Source organism: Pipistrellus kuhlii, unplaced genomic scaffold (genome assembly GCF_014108245.1).
Source record: "Pipistrellus kuhlii isolate mPipKuh1 unplaced genomic scaffold, mPipKuh1.p scaffold_m20_p_31, whole genome shotgun sequence".
Classification (NCBI taxonomy): Eukaryota; Metazoa; Chordata; class Mammalia; order Chiroptera; family Vespertilionidae; genus Pipistrellus; species Pipistrellus kuhlii.
The window spans coordinates 2,862,133-2,878,805 of record NW_023425531.1 but is presented as its reverse complement, the minus strand read 5'-3'; the positions used below and the strand labels follow the sequence as shown (position 1 = coordinate 2,878,805).

Below are 16,673 nucleotides of genomic sequence, written 5' to 3'. Positions count from 1 at the left end.
TGAAACGGGTCACATGGGACGTCATAATTTTAGCGTCTGGGCAATTCGTTCTGAGTACTCTAACGCCCATGGGAGCTGCACATTTTGACAAAAAAAAAACCAAAAAACAAAAACGTATGTGGCGTTCGTTGCCACCTCAGTCAGGGCTCTGCTGCAGAGGGGCCAGTTTGCAGCATCCAGAAGCTGTTCTAAGTCCCACAGGAGCCAGAACAAGAAGGAAAACACTGAATCCCAGATAATTTCCTGGCAATGCTGGTTAGGGTCTAAGTGTTCAAACAATAGCAAAGGCCCTTCTGCTCTCTGAAACCAATAAAACTTTATTAAGAAAACACACACACCCAGGAGTTCTATAACATAGGGTGACTGCAGGAAGGGCTGTACCAGGAGTTATATGACACTAGAGGCCCGGTGTGTGAAAATTCACCAGGAGGGGGCTTCCCTCAGCCCAGCCTGCCCCCTCTCACAGTCCAGGAGCCCTCAGGGGCAGGTGACCTAGAAAGGAAGGTGATGCCCGTCACACCTGTGCTGCTGGCAGTGCAAGGCTCAGCCGGCCCTGGTTACCTGAGCCCCAGGAGGCCCTGAGCAGCTAGGCAGCCGCATTCCGAGGCTTGCCTGTGCCTTGGGCCAGCCCTGGGCAGCTGGGGGGCTGAGGGGCGGGACTCCAGAGGTAGGCACACAAAGCTGCCAGGCCCACCTGGGAGCGGGCTCAGCCTTGCTACATGCCTGCCACCCCAGCAGGGCCGAGGGGACTGGGTGCCGTCATCTTTGAGGGGTGGGCAGTCAATTAGCATACTCCCTTTTTTAAAAAAATATATTTTGATTTTTTACAGAGAGGAAGAGAGAGGGATAGAGTTAGAAACATCGATGAGAGAGAATCATCGACCTGCCTCTTGCACACCCCCTACTAGGGATGTGCCCACAACCAAGGTACATGCCAGAATCGAACCTGGGACCTTTAAGTCCGCAGGCCAACGCTCTATCCACTGAGCCAAACCGGTTTCGGTAGCATATTCCCTTTTTATTAGTAGGATGAATGGATAGCAGGAAAGGTTGTGCCAGGAGAACAGCATGAGGTGGACAGCAGAAAGGGTTGTACCAGGAGTTATAGAACATGGGTGGACAGCAGGAAGGGTTGTATCAAGAGGATAAGACAGGCCAACAAGGCTTCGAACAAAACAGCTTTGTTAAGTAGGATGGCAGGTCAGCTCAGCCGAGCACAGCCACGTGGGAGAATCACCTTTACTTCCGTGTGCACTGCCTAAACTGACTTGATGGCCCTTGAGCTTAGAAAAGGACATTGCTACTTGTCCTAATGGCTGTCTGGCTTGTGGATCCCAGAGCAAAGGGGTGTTAGCTGTGAAAATGTGGGTATGGTGTGCTATTCAGGCTGCAGGTTACCCCCTCCCTATCAAGGAGCCTGAAGCAACCATTCAGAACTGGATAAACCCGGAGGAGCCCGCTGGAGTGGGTGCCAGCAACGTGCAGCCTGTGGCAGTGGCAGCCCCCTGTGGCCGGACAGCACTGCTTCGTGGTTGTGAGGTACGGGAGCAGCGGAACGAGCCAGGAGGGGCTGTGGGACCAGAACCTGGGGAACATTTCCGAAGCGATGGGAAGGTGAGTGTCCGTGGAAGTGCTGGTGTCAAAGCCCGTTCACGCCATGGCCTGTTTGCTCCTGGTCTTTGTGCTGCGGCGGGAAGTGGAGCTCCACCCCAGGCGTCACCGGCCACGCCCTCCGAGGCTACCTGGCTGGGTGAGGTCACAGAGGCAAAGCCAGGTGAACAGACAGCGAGGCAGCATCGCCTCCAACAGCCGGAGCCAGAGCAGGAGGCGGCGGCCTGGCAGTGACTTTGACTCATACAGAAGTAATCAAATCAATTCTCTTTATCAACTTTTTTTGCAGGATATACTCAAATTTGGATATACTCAAAGGCAGAGAAGACAGGAAAATGGTTCACCACAACTGGTTAAAAAAATGGCTCCAGCCGGGACCGGTTTGGCTCAGTGGATAGAGTGTCGGCCTGCAGACTGAAAGGTCCCGGGTTCGGTTCCGGTCAAGGGCATGTACCTTGGTTGCGGGCACATCCCCAATGGGGATGATTCTCTCTCATCAATGTTTCTAACTCTCTATCCCTCTTCCTCTCTGTGAAAAATCAATTTAAAAAAAAAAAAAAATGGCTCCAGGCCCAGTTCCAAATATTGGTCAATCCCCAGTATGAATGAGGCGCATGAAGAATCGGAAGGAAAAAGGAGACGCAATTAATTATCAAACTTTAATGGATAGGCTAATCTTACAGGATAAACAATAAGACAGCTAGTCAAGGTTACACTTTTTAAAAAATCCAGCAGCGCAAATCTAACAGACTAAATACGTTCATCTCCTCCCAACAGGCATTTGATTAAAAACAAAAACCAGACCAGAGCATACACAAGAAAACATGGTACTTACGTATATTGTCAATTTATTCGGGAGCACTCTTTAAGAAAAAAGAAAGCAGTTCTTGAAATTGGGAAAGCAGCAGGCCACTCGGCCTGGAGGGAAATGGGCCAGATGTTCTGCACCGGAGGCCCTGACCACCTGTAACTTCAGAAGCCACCAGGCCCTACTAGGAAGGAAGCAGGTGCCAATCCTAAGTAGAGATGACATGGTTACAAAGCCTAAACGAAGGACCAACCTTTCCCAAGACGACAAGCAGAACAGAGGCAAGAAGACCGTGGCACAGGGTCCACCCTGCCCCTTCCTGCCCCGGCACAGAAAGGGAGCCGGAGCGGGAGCCCGGGAGCTCTCCCAGGCACATGGGTACTGAGAGAGGGGAGAGCAAGCCCCTTCTGGCTGAAACGTGACAAGTTTCCAGAGCCGTGGCAACGTGGCAGTTCGTCTCTCTGGCCCTTGGAAGGCAAAGCAGCAACTAAGGAGACTCCTGCGGCCTCGCCGGCCTCCTGCGCCCTCAGGTTATAGGAAAGGACATCCTTAGCTCAGCTCAGCCTCTTCAAGGAGGAGCTGATACTACTTGCAGAAGGCCCACCAGCAATTAAAATACTTACATACGCAAAAAAGCACAAAAACTTAACATCGAAGAGTTCAGGATTCACAAGTCTAAGTTCTCTGCCCAGGCTGACTGAGCGGCCTGCCCTCGGCAGCCATTCCTCTGCCATTAGTTGCCAAGGGGCCTCCGGGAGGGAAAGAAAGGCATGGCGCCAGGGAGCCACCACCTGCAGGAGGCCCAGCACCAAGTCCACAGGGAGAGCAGCCAGGAGGCCGAGGGGGCGCCGCTCGGACAGGCCGTGCCCACCTGCTCCTGCACCTGCGGCCCTATTTGGTCCACCCACGCCCGGTGCCACCGTGAGGGACAGTCAGGACCCCGAGGAAGGCTGGTCCTCGGCAGGAAGAGCTGCACAGAAACCATCCTGACGAACAGTAACACTGGGAGGCCTCTGGAGGGAGAGCAGTTTGCGGACAGACTCTCGGCACACTCTGGGCCTTAAGAAAACAAATGCCGAGACAGCTCCTGGGACCAAGTGACAAGACTGCAAATACTGCTGGGGCCCAGACTCGGATCCAAATCCAACGCCTCCCCAGGGTTCTGGCCCGTCCCCTCTGCGCTCCCACAAGGCCTTCCCACAAGATCTCCATGATTGTTCCGGCAGTCAGTGAGCCCATCAAACACTCCAACGAAAAGATGTCAGTACATTATTGTTAACATACATACAGCATTTCAAAGTAAGGGGAAAGCACCATTTTACTGAAAATAAAAAGGCTCACGCAGGCTGTGGTCCTGTCTGGAAATGACGCCAGCCTGAGTGCGAAGCGGTTTGGCCCGTGGGGAGCAGGCAGATGGGGCAGGCTGTCCCGGGACGAAGGGAGGGCAGCTGGCGCGTAGCCAAACAAACAGGGTCAATGCAGACCTGGCGGGAAGGGCCGGAGAGCAGCAGGGTGAGGCCAGCCTGGGGACGAGGACGCTGCTCCGAGGAGAGGAGGCGTGTGGCACTGCCGGACAAGCCGCCAGGACCGGGGCACTGGCCAGCGAGCCGAGCCGAGGCCGGCCTGCCACGTGGCGGGGCCTGCAGGAGCGTGGGCAGCAGGACAGGGTGCAGCCCGTCGCTCTCCGGCTCCCGGGGAGGGGACGGCTGGCAGTTTCTTGGACACTACCCTTCACCGAGGTACTTCTGCCCCGAAGCGAACTGGGAAGGGACTAGAGCGTGAGAAGCACGAGCCTGTCTTTGCCGGCTGGATTCCTGAACTACATTCGGAGGGAAGGTGCAGATCACCGTTCACTGGCTCACACATGCTAATACAGTTCACAGAACAAGGACGAACAGCCTGGAATCGACTGCAGGTTTGGAAACTCTCTGGCCAAGCCCCGCAAGAGCCTGCAGCAGCGAGGGGGGACGGCAAGGGCAGCAGAGGACAGCACAGCACAAGGATGCCCTCGCAGGAGACTTTCTCATTCCGTCAGCCAAGCCACAAGGAGACAACAGGGTTCACGGGTACAAAGAACAGAAGGGCTAACCCAGAGGAGGGCGAGCTAATCACAAAAGCAATTTATCCCACATTTGCTGTTGCAACACATCGCCAACCCACGAGGCCAGATGTCCTCTTGATGAGAAAGGCATCTCTGACGAGGGAGGAAGAACTTGAACACAACGCACGAGCGAAGGAACAAATGGAGAAGCACAACTGAAATAACCACTGGGATGCTTAAGAAGCTTTAAACTTGCCATGTGAGCCCTGGCTACATGGCTGCAGAGCGGTCTCACACGGCACCTCCGGGAAGAGGTTGTGCCAGCTGGGAACTGCAGGTCCTGCAGCAGCACAGCCAGGCGCATTCAGGCCGGCTGGGCGTCAGAACCATCGCAGTGAGGGTTGCAGGCAACCATCAATGCGGCAATGACCGCCCCAGAGACCGGTGCCCAAAGGCCAAGGTGTTTAGACAAGAGTCTGTGAGAGACACTCTGCTGCTCACCAGACACCAGCACGTGGAGCTCCCTGACCCAGCAGCAGGCGGCAGAGGCGGCCAGGAAAGGAAGCAGTGATGAGGTACAAAAGGAGGAACTGACATCTTTGGGTTTTCAAAACAAAAACTCCTATCCAGGAAGTGAGAAAATACAAAGGGAAAGAATTAAATCTGAGTCAATGGACAGAAAAATATGGCTTACCAACCCTCCCACTTTGCATAAAATTTTATATGAAAAAGAAACAAAACACCCCAACTCATCAAAACACAGTCCAAATGTTTGCAACCAAAGATTTATGAAAATATTTGTTGAAATCACTTTTTTTAAAAAGCAGAAAGCTTTTGACCATTCCTTTCTAAACAAAACCTTGGCAGATCTACTCTCAAATACACTTAAGAGTATTCCACACAACACTTTCCGAGTTCAGATTTATTGGTTTCCACTGTACTGACTTTAAAATGGTACGAAGCTGACTGCAAGAGGGAGCCGGTGATTTTAAGTTAGGATTAAGCTACGGTGAAAGATCACCACCTCTGGCTTCGGCCACCACATCACCTTAGACTGGGCACAGACTGTGTGTGAACAAAGGTCCAGAACTCTGAGGTCCGGGGTGCTGCAGGCCTCTCCCAGCAATGTCCTTCACTGTGGGTCAGTCTCCTGGGCCAGAGGTGAAAGTGCTTTCAAAAATACTGCCACTTCCCCAGCACAGTGTCTTTGATTGCATCCACATATTGAGTTGGAACCCAGTACACCCAGTAGTAAGAGGCTTCCGTGGGGCCCAACTGAAACGCCTGGAAGGGAAAAGGAAAACCAAGCGACACTTCAGAGGTGGGAGGCTGAGCGGCAGCACAGCACGCACAGGGGAGGGCTGAGGTGGCCTGACCTGCAGGGAAGGGGAGACTTCACGTGGGGAGCATTCTCTTGTCCAAAAAGGAGCAGCAGCAGCAGCAGCACAGCGAACCCTAAAGCAGTGGTTCCCCAACTTGGGACCCATCAGAGCCTGGAGGGCGGGCTTGTCCAGCAGATCGGTGGCTCCCCTCAGCCTGCAACTTGGAGGGCTGGCAGGGCCCGGGCAGCTGCAATTCCTAGGAGTTGCTGACCAGGCCCTCGTGGGAACCACTGCCCCAGAAACAGGCCCACAGGCACAGGAACAGGGGAGCGCTCGGAGCAGCCCTGCCAGCAGGGGAGCCACTTGGAAGCAGCCTGCTGTCCCGTGAGGGGACGCACCATTAAAAGTGATGTGGCCTGTTTGTGTGAGTTGGATCTACGGTAAATACAGACAGAGCACAATGTCGAACCAGAAAAGCAGCTGCAGAACGACACAGACCACGAGACGACTCATGAAAAGTGAAAAAACAGACAGTTGAAGCCTGGTCATGGACAAACATGAAAATGGAAGCAGAGCGGGGCAGGCCAAGTGGGAGGTCGTGAAGAGGGCAGAGGGGAGGGGAGACAATGGGGACGAACTCACTGCTGGTAAATTTTCTTTTATTAAAAGATGATTCAAAACAAGTTACAAAATATTTGCAATTGTCACTTCTTGGTGATGGGTATATGGGTTTGCTGTAATAGTCTGTCCTTCCTTGTATTTTTTTAAGATTTCTCTAAAAAGAACAAAGCACAGCCACCCCCTTCTACTGTGAACTCTGGCAAGTTAATCTAGTGACATGGCGTCTGCAGAGAGGGAACAACACTCTCATAGGACAAAGGAAAAGTGCTGATGAACGGTGCTAGAGAAGAGAGGGGCGATCAGAGCCACCCCTGCCAGAAACGACTGGAAAAAGTGAGCCTTTAAATGACACGTAAGGCATTGCCCAGCCACACCAATCACTTAGGAGGTTCAAGCTGGCCCCTCAACCGGTGTAAAACCCTCTCACCAGGCTGCTGATCACCAGGCTGCACACACTTCAGGGCCACACGGGCAAGGCACACGCTTCAAAGGGCAATGCAGGAGTGGATGAAAATATCAAAATCCAATTTCAGCCCAGCTGGCGTGCCCAACCTATGAACCAGTAGGCCATGGTTTGATTCCCAGTCAGGGCATATGCCCAGGTTGCGGGCTTGATCCTCAGTACAGGGTATAGTGGAGGCAGCTGATCAATGATTCTCATCATGGATATTTCTATCTCTCTCTCCATCTCCCTTCCTCTCTGAAATCAATAAAAATGTTAAAAAATAAAAAATAATAAAATAAAATCCAACTTTTAAAGCAAAAAAAAACCTGAGTAGGCAAGCAATCCATGTGCAGGCCTTAAAGACTCCAGACACCAGGTTGGAGGGCTGCCACAAGGCCCATGATGTGGTCACGTCAGAGGGGCACCCAGGAGCTTGGAGCCAGGGCCTGGCAGACAGGCAGGGCAGAAGAGGGGCAGGCTGCAGGCCCTCCCGTCGGTCTACAGAGCACTGCCAGGGTGCTAGCGCCCCTTCTGCTGGGTCCTCCAGCTCCTCCCTCTGCTGTGGACGGGGAGCCACACCCATGGTCAGCACACACTGCTCCTTCTCCCTGGGACGGGCCAAGGCAGCTACCTCCCTGCGGAGTGGACGCTGAAAACGGCCTCTTCTGACAAAGCCAGGCGGCCGCCCTCTCACCGGCACTGCTCAGGGCAGGCCCCTGGCCCAGCGGTCTCCAGGTCTGGACAGCTAACTTCGTGTTTCAAGCGGCCCCTCCAGACAGTGCTGGGAAGTAGGCGGCGTGCCTGGGCGGCTCCGTTCTCTGAGCTCTCTCTGCCTGCACAGACGGCAGCGCCTGCACACGTCCCGTCTCGGGAGAGCGCAGCCTGCGTCAGAGCAGACCCCCCTCCCCACAGGGTCACGCCACGTGCCCGCTGCAGCCTGGGATGGGCGACACCACCCGAGGGAGGAGGCCTGGTCCCAACACCGAGACTCTGGGAGGTTAATTCTACGCACAGAAAGAAGGTAGAGGAAAGCCACGAGCCGCTCCTCCTCCTCCAGCTGTTTTCCTCGTCTGAAGACAAAGCGTTACAGATAAAGGGAGGCAAAGACACCCACATACCCCCCGAAACTGCTGGACCTTCGGGGCGGGGTGGAGGGGGGTCAAGAGAACTAGGTAAGTCATGGGCGAGTTCTAGAAGAAAGCAGGGGCTTGGACGGGCGTCTCCTGGAGTGTCTCCTCGGTCACGCAGTCCCTGCTGGAGCAGTGCGGGCCGCGGCCGCACCCGGCTACTTACCATCATGTGGTAGTCCTCGTGCCCCTCGATGGGTTCACTGACCACGTTTTTAATGGAGCCCATGGGAAGCTTCTCGGTCCGCTCTGAGTTGAGAGGAAGGACAGCATTACTCACAGGCCTCCTGTTCTCCTCCTGGGACTCAGCAGTCCCTCGCCAGGGCGGTGGCTCTGGCCCCTCCTGCCCTCCAGGGTAAGGGACCAGCCCTCTGACAATGGCCCGAGAGCCCTGTGTGGGAACTGGCACTTCTGAGGAGCGAACGGGGACCAGGACGTGACATGGCACAGTCGGGGACCTTTCCTGTTCTTAACCAATAAACCAAGAAGCTCCACTGCACCCTTCCTGCCCAGCCCAGCCCTGGCTCAGGCCGCTGGTGCCTGAGACAGTCAAGAGAGCCAAGAACAGAGGCACCAGCGTGTTCGGGGTTCCCACAGAAAGGAAGGGAGACTGCTGGCTGTGAACAACCAGGCTCTGGCCCAAGATCTTGCGCCCCCAACGCGTCTCCTAGGCCCCACCCCCCATACACACACACACACACACACGAAAGTTCTCGTAGAACACTTATAACCTCTCTGATTAATAATCAAGGGCACATGGATCAGAAGACATTCTGTAGCAAGTTTAAGGGTGGCAGGTGTGAAAGGCAGTGCAAGGGAGGCGGGGGGAGGGGGAGCTGCGGGAAAGAGCAAGTGCAGCGGGAGGGGGGCGGTGGCAGGAGGTGGGGGCATCTGCCGACAGGAAACCACCCCAGCAGCAGCAGACACCCCAGGGACTGGAGCAGCTCTCAGCAGTCACAGCAAGTTTAACCACACTAAAGCCTTGGTAGACAGGAAAACCTGGAAAAGGTGAAACCTGAAAACAGGGAACTTGACAAACGGCAGGAACTGCGAGGCCGGGTTCTAGCGAGCGGATGAATGGGACATTTTACTCTGTCTGGGGGCCTCGGCCTGGGAAAACCGGGGTGGGGAGAGGAGACCTGGCTGACCGGCGAGGTCAAGATAGCAACCACCTTGAAATGTCAGTGGTTTTCACAGAAAAATATGGGTTTCTGGCTTCTTTTGAAAATGCAGATGTAAGAATCCTGGGCCCACTTCCAAGAGACCATCAGCTGGATTACAGGTGCGACTGCCCTCCCAGCAGGGCACAGGCTGCACCTGTGCTCCCTTTCTGGCTCCCTCTGTCCCGCTCCCTCAATTAGGAGCCCGTGAGCATCCCGTCGAGGAGGAAGCCAGCAGCAAGACAAGCCAGTGCTGGGCGCCCACTTCCAAAACGCGCTGCCCTCTGAGGGAGGAGGCGACCCCAGGGGATGGCACTCACGAGCAGGGAGAAGCTGGCAGGGCAAGGAGACAGAGCTCTGGGCGGGATGAGAAGCGGGGCTGTGGCTGACCCCAGGACATGAATTCATGGCCACGCCCCTTAGCAAGGCTGGCGACCAGTAGCCCCCACACCTTCCTCTCGCACAAGCACTCCCTAAGGAGCGGCCTGGCTGCACCTACCCACCAGGCCACTGGTGTCTGCCTCCCATTAGGCCGCCAAAGCGGAAGAGGCAGGGCTTTAGCCAGCAGCGCAATGATGGAGGCTAGGCCAGACCACTGCGAGCGTGGAGAAGCAGGGGATGGCAGGCTCACACTGAAGAAATGACAGGGGTGACGGGACCGGCTCTGCAGAAAACAGAGACCTACTGAAGGGGCCGGGCCCTTGAAGAATGCGGGAGCCCTTAAGTAGTTTGCAAAACTTGCTCTGATCATGCAGTTAGAATCAAACGTGAAGAAAATACAGCAGTTTGTCACACAACTGTTAGAGGACTCGAGCGTTTTTGGCATTTCATTCTTTGCTCACTTTAAGACCCAGGATAGGGGTGAAAACAAACTTAGTTTCATATTTTAGATGATAAAAATCTCACTCCCCATCACCCAGCCCTGATTATTTCCCATGAAATGTTGGTCCCATCTGAAGCAGAGGTAATGGCCTGTCTCTGAAACTAGTCAGCCTCAGAGGACAGGACCCCCTGGACTTCTCTTCAGCGTTTACCTCGAACATTGACCACCTAAGTGCGGGCAGAAACAGGTGCCTTAGGCATGCTCCGTCCCCTCCGGGATCTAATGGTCAGACAAGCCGGACAGTAATGAGTGCTCTGGGCACATAAATGAAGTGATCTGTGAATGGGGGTGTGAGGGGCATGTCAGGGGCTTCGTAGGAGGGCATTTAGGTTGGGCCTTGAAGCGTTTATTCCTCACAAGAATGGGAGGAGGCTTGCAGGTAAGGACACAGCATGAACAAAGGCACGGAGCTGTGCAGAGCATGTGGGCGACATTCGGCGAGTGGTGCTGGACACAGGGTATGACAAGGTAAGCGGGACAGGAAGCTAAGTCACAAATTTAAAGGGGGTCCCTTTATTAAGAACACTGACCACTATGGTTAAGCATTTGAACTTGGCCTTAAAGAGCTAAAGGTTTATGAGCACAAAAACCAGTGAGAAAAAAAACCAGTCCAGAAGGTGGGCTGGGCAGAAGAAATCAGAGACGGGCAGAAAGCAGGCTAAGCCTTTCAAAGACCAAGTTTGGAGAAGCTTGGAGTCCTAAGCAGCGCAGCAGAGGGGCAGAGAGACAGGGACTTTGGAGCGCAGCTGGAAAGACTGAGCCATGGGGGAAGGAGAGCAGCCAGGCACCTCCCAGCCAGCAGCAAGCCAGGCCCTCCACGTACAGGGGCCGGTGGGCAGGCAGAGGGCAGCCAGGGCAGGAGGGCTGTCCCCAGCACTAATTAAAATGTGATCTACAGGGGCCAGCGGGTGACATAAATGACGGATGCTGGCCACAGGCAGGTGAGATGGGACAGTGGGAACTGTAGCAGCCATATGAACCTGCTACTCAGTCCAGCTGCTGGTTACCCGTGAGAATCCAAGTCCAGACCAGCTAAACCTTCTGATGTTTTTCAAACGAAGCCAAAATCAGATCAAGTGCAATCGCCAGTATTTTACAGATCGTGTGCAAGCAAACAAAACCCTCATCTGTGGGCCACACATCTGGGACCTCTGGACAGGCCAATGTTGGATAGATTGGTCCTGAGATCAGAATGAGGGGGAAAAGGTCCAAAGAGAAGCATCTAAAGCAAAGTCAAAGCCAGGAGTGCACAGCCCAGAGCAGAGATTTGAGAATGAGGAGCAGACTGGCATTGGGGAGGGAGTGCTTCTGGGAGCCGGAGGCAGCGAGCCGGCCAGCGCAGGAGTGGTCACGTACCTTTAGTGCCGATCCACAGCTGGTCTTGTTCTAGCTTAAAGGTGAGTCTCACTTTCCCTCCAGATTTATTGTACATGCCAGACAAGGGCACTGTGGGCAGGCGCTCCTGTAGCGAGAGGGAGGGACCAAAGTCAAAGGAGGACAAATACAGGATGACAGACAGGATGAGATGGCAGCCAGGCCTGGTTCTGAGAGTGCTCACGACAGAGCACGGCTTACCTGGGCCCCCTTAACCGATGGCATCACGTCTTCAGGTTTCCCTTTATCCAACACTTTCCTGTGTTGCTGCAACGTAAGTCAAAAGAGCTCATTAAATGAAGGTAGACTGCATGTTCGCTGTCTTTGGGCGTGTTTACGGCTTAAACATCATTTATCGTGGAACCAACCACCATGATCTTGGCTCCGCTGGTCACCTTTATTTCCCTCAACGTCTTATCCTCAGGGACAAGTCCCTTATACATGACTTTCTGCATGGCTGGCGGGAGACCTTGGGAAAAGGCAGCAGACAGTGAAAGGAAAATCGAAAAAACGTACTTGGACCAGTGCACTTTGACAACAGATCCCAAAGGGAGCACTGCCCTACCCCCCCATGACTTTTGCACACCTTCGTCCTCTGAAAAGCAGGACGAAGAAAGCCTAATGTTCTGTTCAGAAGCCTGGACTGCCCACAGACAAGGCCTCCGACACAAAAGAGCAGCCTGGGCAGCAGACGCCTGTGCGGATGGAAGCGTAGTTAAAGCGCTCAAAATGGGGCTGGGAGGCCTGAGGAAATGGACCCTCGGATTCACTGAATTTTAATCAGTCACACCTGGCTGCCACACTTACATCAAAGCTAGAGAAAGCAGGACCTTACAGACTGGTAATTCAAAGAAAGCCCACTTCCTCCCGCAGTCCCCACTGACAGGATTCAACACCAAGCTGAGAGCCACAGAGGGTGCTGCTCTCCTGACAGGCTCCAAATGGCAGCAATTCTGCCAACTTACACTCCAGACACCTGGCCCGATGCTGGTGCGCTGCTCAACTGCCTAAAGGGGCAACGCGCCATAAATGGGACTCGTCTGCGTCACCCTCAACCCCAGTGAGACACAAAGCTTGAAGACCGCGTTCCCCAAGACCAATGCTGATTACCCGAGAGCCTGACCCTATTAAGAAGCCTCTAGCCGAAACCAGTGTGGCTCAGTAGATAGAGCCATCGGCCTGTGGACTGAAATGTCCCAGGTTCGATTCCAGTCAAGGGCATGTACCTTGGTTGAGGGCACATCAATCAGTGGGGGAGTGGGGGGGGTGTAGGAGGCAGTTGGTCAATGATTTTCTCTCATCTACGTTTCTGACTCTCTATCCTCTCCCTTTCTCGCTGTAAAAACTCAATAAAGTATATAAAAAAAATAAAAAAATTTAAAAAAGCCTCTAACCCAGTCCACCCCAGGAGTGTGAGGCAGCTCCTTATGGGTTCTAGCAAGGCTCCCCCAAAACAGCTCCTGACTGGCCCACATGCGTGAACCTGGTTTCCGCCCCATTTGTGGCTATGTAGAAAGACACTGTTCAGTAAAGCTACAACTACGGGGCACTGAGTGGGCAGAGGGTAAAAAATTAACCCAAGTTAAGCGCCAGGTGGCCATAAGCCTCACTGGCGAGGCAGAAACCCTCCACTGTGCAGACCCGCCGGACGGCCAGACTGCTAACAAAGGATCCCCTGTACGTCAGTCCCAGATTTCTGAGCCGCTGACAAAGTCACAAACATGGGGCCCCCACTAGGCCACGTGATGCCGTGTAACTGGCGTTAAACACTGCAGCATGGATTCCACTCTGAATTGGACTGGGACTTCACAAGCACCTTCTGGAGAATTTCCCCTGCATGGAACAGTTCTAAGCCTGGTAAGTGATCATTTGTAACCCAGAGCCTGTATTCAAGAGACATGTATGCTCCCAGGGTGTGGCCAGTGGGAATGCTCACATCTGCATTCCCATATCTGACACCTCACACATGTGGCAGAGCAAGACAGGAATATGGAAATGAACTCAATTGGGTATAAGACATTTTAACCCTACATTTGGGAGTGGAAGTGTCCTCATAAACAATTTTTAGATGTTATTACAGATTTACAACTCCTTATTTTACTTATTTTTAAAAAACATATTTTATTGATTTTTTACAGAGAGGAAGGGAGAGGGATAGAGTTAGAAACATCAATGAGAGAGAAACATTGATCAGCTGCCTCCTGCACACTCCCTACTGGGGATGTGCCTGCAACCAAGGTCCATGCCCTTGACCGGAATCGAACCTGGGATCCTTGAGCCCACAGGCCCATGCTCTATCCACTGAGCCACACCGGTTAGGGCTACAACTCATTTTAAACCCCATAAACAGAGGACTGTTTATGGGGTTTAAAGTAAGGAGCTATAAAAAAGTTTTGAACTTTTATGAAGGCCAAAAATTTTAGGGTGGTTTTTTGTGTGTATGGCTTTTTGTTTTTATAAATGTAATTTTCCCCCCCTTAAGCCTACAGCACCCAGTAATCCCAGGCGGTCTCCCATCCAAGTACTAATGAGGCCTGACCCTGCTTAGCTTCCGAGATCAGAAGAGATCGGGCGCATTCAGGGTGGTATGGCCGTATATTTTTAAAATACGTCATATATCCTCCACAGAGTTTGGGGCAGCACCATTATCACCAACCACACTAACATTTTTATGATAAAACATAACTCTTCACGTTAACCCTGGTCAGGTTTTGCTGCCATATTTACACGTTTTGCGAGTTTGGAAATGCATAAACAAGGGGATATGGACTGTGACAGAAAACTATGTCCTTCCCACCGCTGGCCATGTGCCTTGCTGCCTGCCACTAAAACCAGTGTTGGTCAGCTGCATGCTCTCCCTGGGACACAGGAGAGGAGGAGAACACTACCAAGCGTGGCCAGGAGGCTCCCTAACAGGGACTGGGCCTGGTGGGTGACAAGATCACAGTGATGGCTCTTCCACCTGGCATCCTCTGACAGTGCAACACACTGACCTCCAAAATGAGCCGCAGAATGTGAAAGCCTGGCCCCTATTTTCAGGGAAGGGGGGGGGGGGGGAGATATCGGCATAGTTTTCTTCCTCGAGCTTCACTCGGCTTCCTGAGGGGGTCAGTTTAGAGGAACCTCTAAAAGCTATTGATGTTCATGTCTTTCCAGAAATGGGCTTGTTGACTTGTGGGAAGCCACACACCAAAAAAAACAATGGAAGCACTTGCACAAAATGAGGAATTAGTTCTAGCAATGGCATTTTCCTCTGGCACTAAACGGGAGAAACCCGCGTCTGACTCTGAAGCCTGCCTTTACAAAGGCCTTATCCTAAAGTAGATAAGACTTGAGACACACTGACCCGCCAGATGAGACAAAGTTGCAAATCTCAGGTAGTTGTCACCTCCACTCAACAGCCAGCGGCACCCAACTGCTGCCATAAATTTCCATCATGGGCCCTGTCCAAAGAGGAGCTTATTCTAGGGAGAATATAACCAACCACGGCTCCAGAGGACAGTGCCTCAAACTTCCCAGAACGAACAGTCACATGACGGACTCACTTTCTGCCTGCACAGCGGCTCCTTCTTGTTCTCTTCGGCCTTGGCGTCCTGCTGCGCAGAGTCTTTGGGCGTGTTTACTGCTAAAACGTCATTTATCGTGGAACCAACCACCATGATCTTGGCTCCGCTGGTCACCTTTATTTCCCTCAACGTCTTATCCTCAGGGACGAGTCCCTTATACATGACTTTCTGCATGGCTGGCGGGAGACCTTGGGAAAAGGCAGCAGACAGTGAAAGGAAAATCGAAAAAACGTACTTGGACCAGCGCACTTTGACAACAGATCCCAAAGGGAGCACTGCCCTACCCCCCAGGACTTTTGCACACCTGAGCAATTCACAACCTGTCTCAGCCTCAGTTTCAAATCTTTATAATAGTGACACTAGTTCCCTCTGTATGGAATTGTCTTAAGGACCACAAGACAGGACAAACAGTATTTAGTGCAGTTCCTGGTAATTCAGTAACTGCTCGATAAAAATTAGCTGTCATTCATTCTAACTTGTCCCTCAATCTTCCAATCATCCAAATATTAAGCGAGAGTCCACCGGCCTCAGGGATACAAAAACCAATAAGGACTAAGTTCTTGTTTTTTTGGGAGCCTACAAGCTAGAGGAGCAAGCCTAGAGGGGGAAAATCATTGCAGGTGGCAAAGTGCTGACAATGAGATGAAATGAAGTAACAGGAACACCTGGGAGTGGTCACCAGCAGCGTTTCCACGACTCCCTCAGGAGACTGCCTGGTGTCGGTTAAAAATAAACTCCTGGCCACATTCCAGCCCCACTGACTCAAAATCTCGGGCGGAAGGCATGGAAGCTGTAAACTTTACAAGCGCCTCAGGTGGTTTTTATTAGATGCTTGGGCAGCACTAATTAGAAGCCTGGCGTAGGAGCCAGGCCTGGGCTTCGATCCCAGCTCAGCCAGCCACTTACTAGTTCTACAATGCCAGGCCTCATGGTGCCCTTCTGGGGAGTGGGCATCCTAGGACCCACTTGGGAGGACCTGTGAGCACGGGGCCCGCGGGCGGGGCTGCGCGCCACGGGGCTACCTGTAATCGAGTGAATCTTCTGCTTCAGCTCGGAGCCGGTGCTGTCCAGGGGGAACTTCACGTCGTGCTTCGTCTTGTTCCAGATGATCTTCAGGTCCACCAGCTCGCGGGCCGCGCCGCCGCCGCCCGCGTCCTCGCCATTGCTGACCGAGGCCTGCGCCGCGGGGTCCCCCGGGGGCTGGGCCGGGGCCGGCTGCAGGCTGCCTCGCGCGGCACAGGCGTCCTCGGCCGCCGCCCCCGCCGCCGCCTCGGCCTCCACGCAGTTGAGGGGCCGCGCGGGCGCCTCGGCCGCCACGGTCTCGGCCTCCGTGTCCATGCCAGGCTCCTCCATGCCTGCAAGGGGGGCAGGGGTGGGCGCTCGCCGCGGGCTGGGCCTGGGGCCGGACCCACGCGGGCGCCGCCGCACCCTGGCTCCCGAGTCCGGGCTCTCCCCACCACCAGCCCCCGGGCCAGGCCGCGTCCCCGCGGAGCAATCGCTTCACCCGCGCCCAGCCTGGCGCCCTCCACCCCGCCACACTCACCATCCGGGGCCCCGGCCGCCGCCATGATGATTGTGTACAACACCCACCGCGCCCGCAGGGACCGCCGGGAAAAGGCGAGCTGGCGGAGATTGGCCCCCGCAGCAGCCCCTAATCTCGCCCCGGCTAACCGGAAACAGGTGGAGGTTTCTATGGAGACCCGCCTCCTCCGCTT

The 16,673-nt window shown here is 53.9% G+C and overlaps 1 protein-coding gene and 1 pseudogene across 5 annotated transcripts in view; both read right to left on the bottom strand.

Moving 5' to 3' along the window:
* The window catches only part of UBFD1 (ubiquitin family domain containing 1), a 37,474-nt gene extending 20,812 nt beyond the window's left edge, over positions 1-16,662 (bottom strand). Inside the window, exons 1-7 of one of the 5 annotated variants that reach the window (XM_036460259.2) lie at positions 16,502-16,662; positions 15,981-16,313; positions 14,938-15,146; positions 11,594-11,659; positions 11,375-11,480; positions 8,142-8,224; positions 2,257-5,744 (exon numbers count right to left, since the gene is read on the bottom strand). In XM_036460259.2, coding sequence (XP_036316152.1) covers positions 5,634-5,744; positions 8,142-8,224; positions 11,375-11,480; positions 11,594-11,659; positions 14,938-15,146; positions 15,981-16,313; positions 16,502-16,526 — 933 coding nt within the window. In that variant the 5' untranslated portion in view covers positions 16,527-16,662 and the 3' untranslated portion in view covers positions 2,257-5,633. Of the gene's footprint in view, positions 1-2,256; positions 5,745-6,424; positions 6,728-8,141; positions 8,225-9,755; positions 10,238-11,374; positions 11,481-11,593; positions 11,660-14,937; positions 15,147-15,980; positions 16,314-16,501 lie in introns of those variants that run through there. The other 4 variants (XM_036460261.2, XM_036460262.2, XM_045570270.1 and 1 more) reach the window with 4 other exon arrangements.
* On the bottom strand, positions 13,873-13,991 carry LOC118731671 (annotated as a pseudogene).
* Positions 16,663-16,673: the final 11 nt, after the last annotated feature.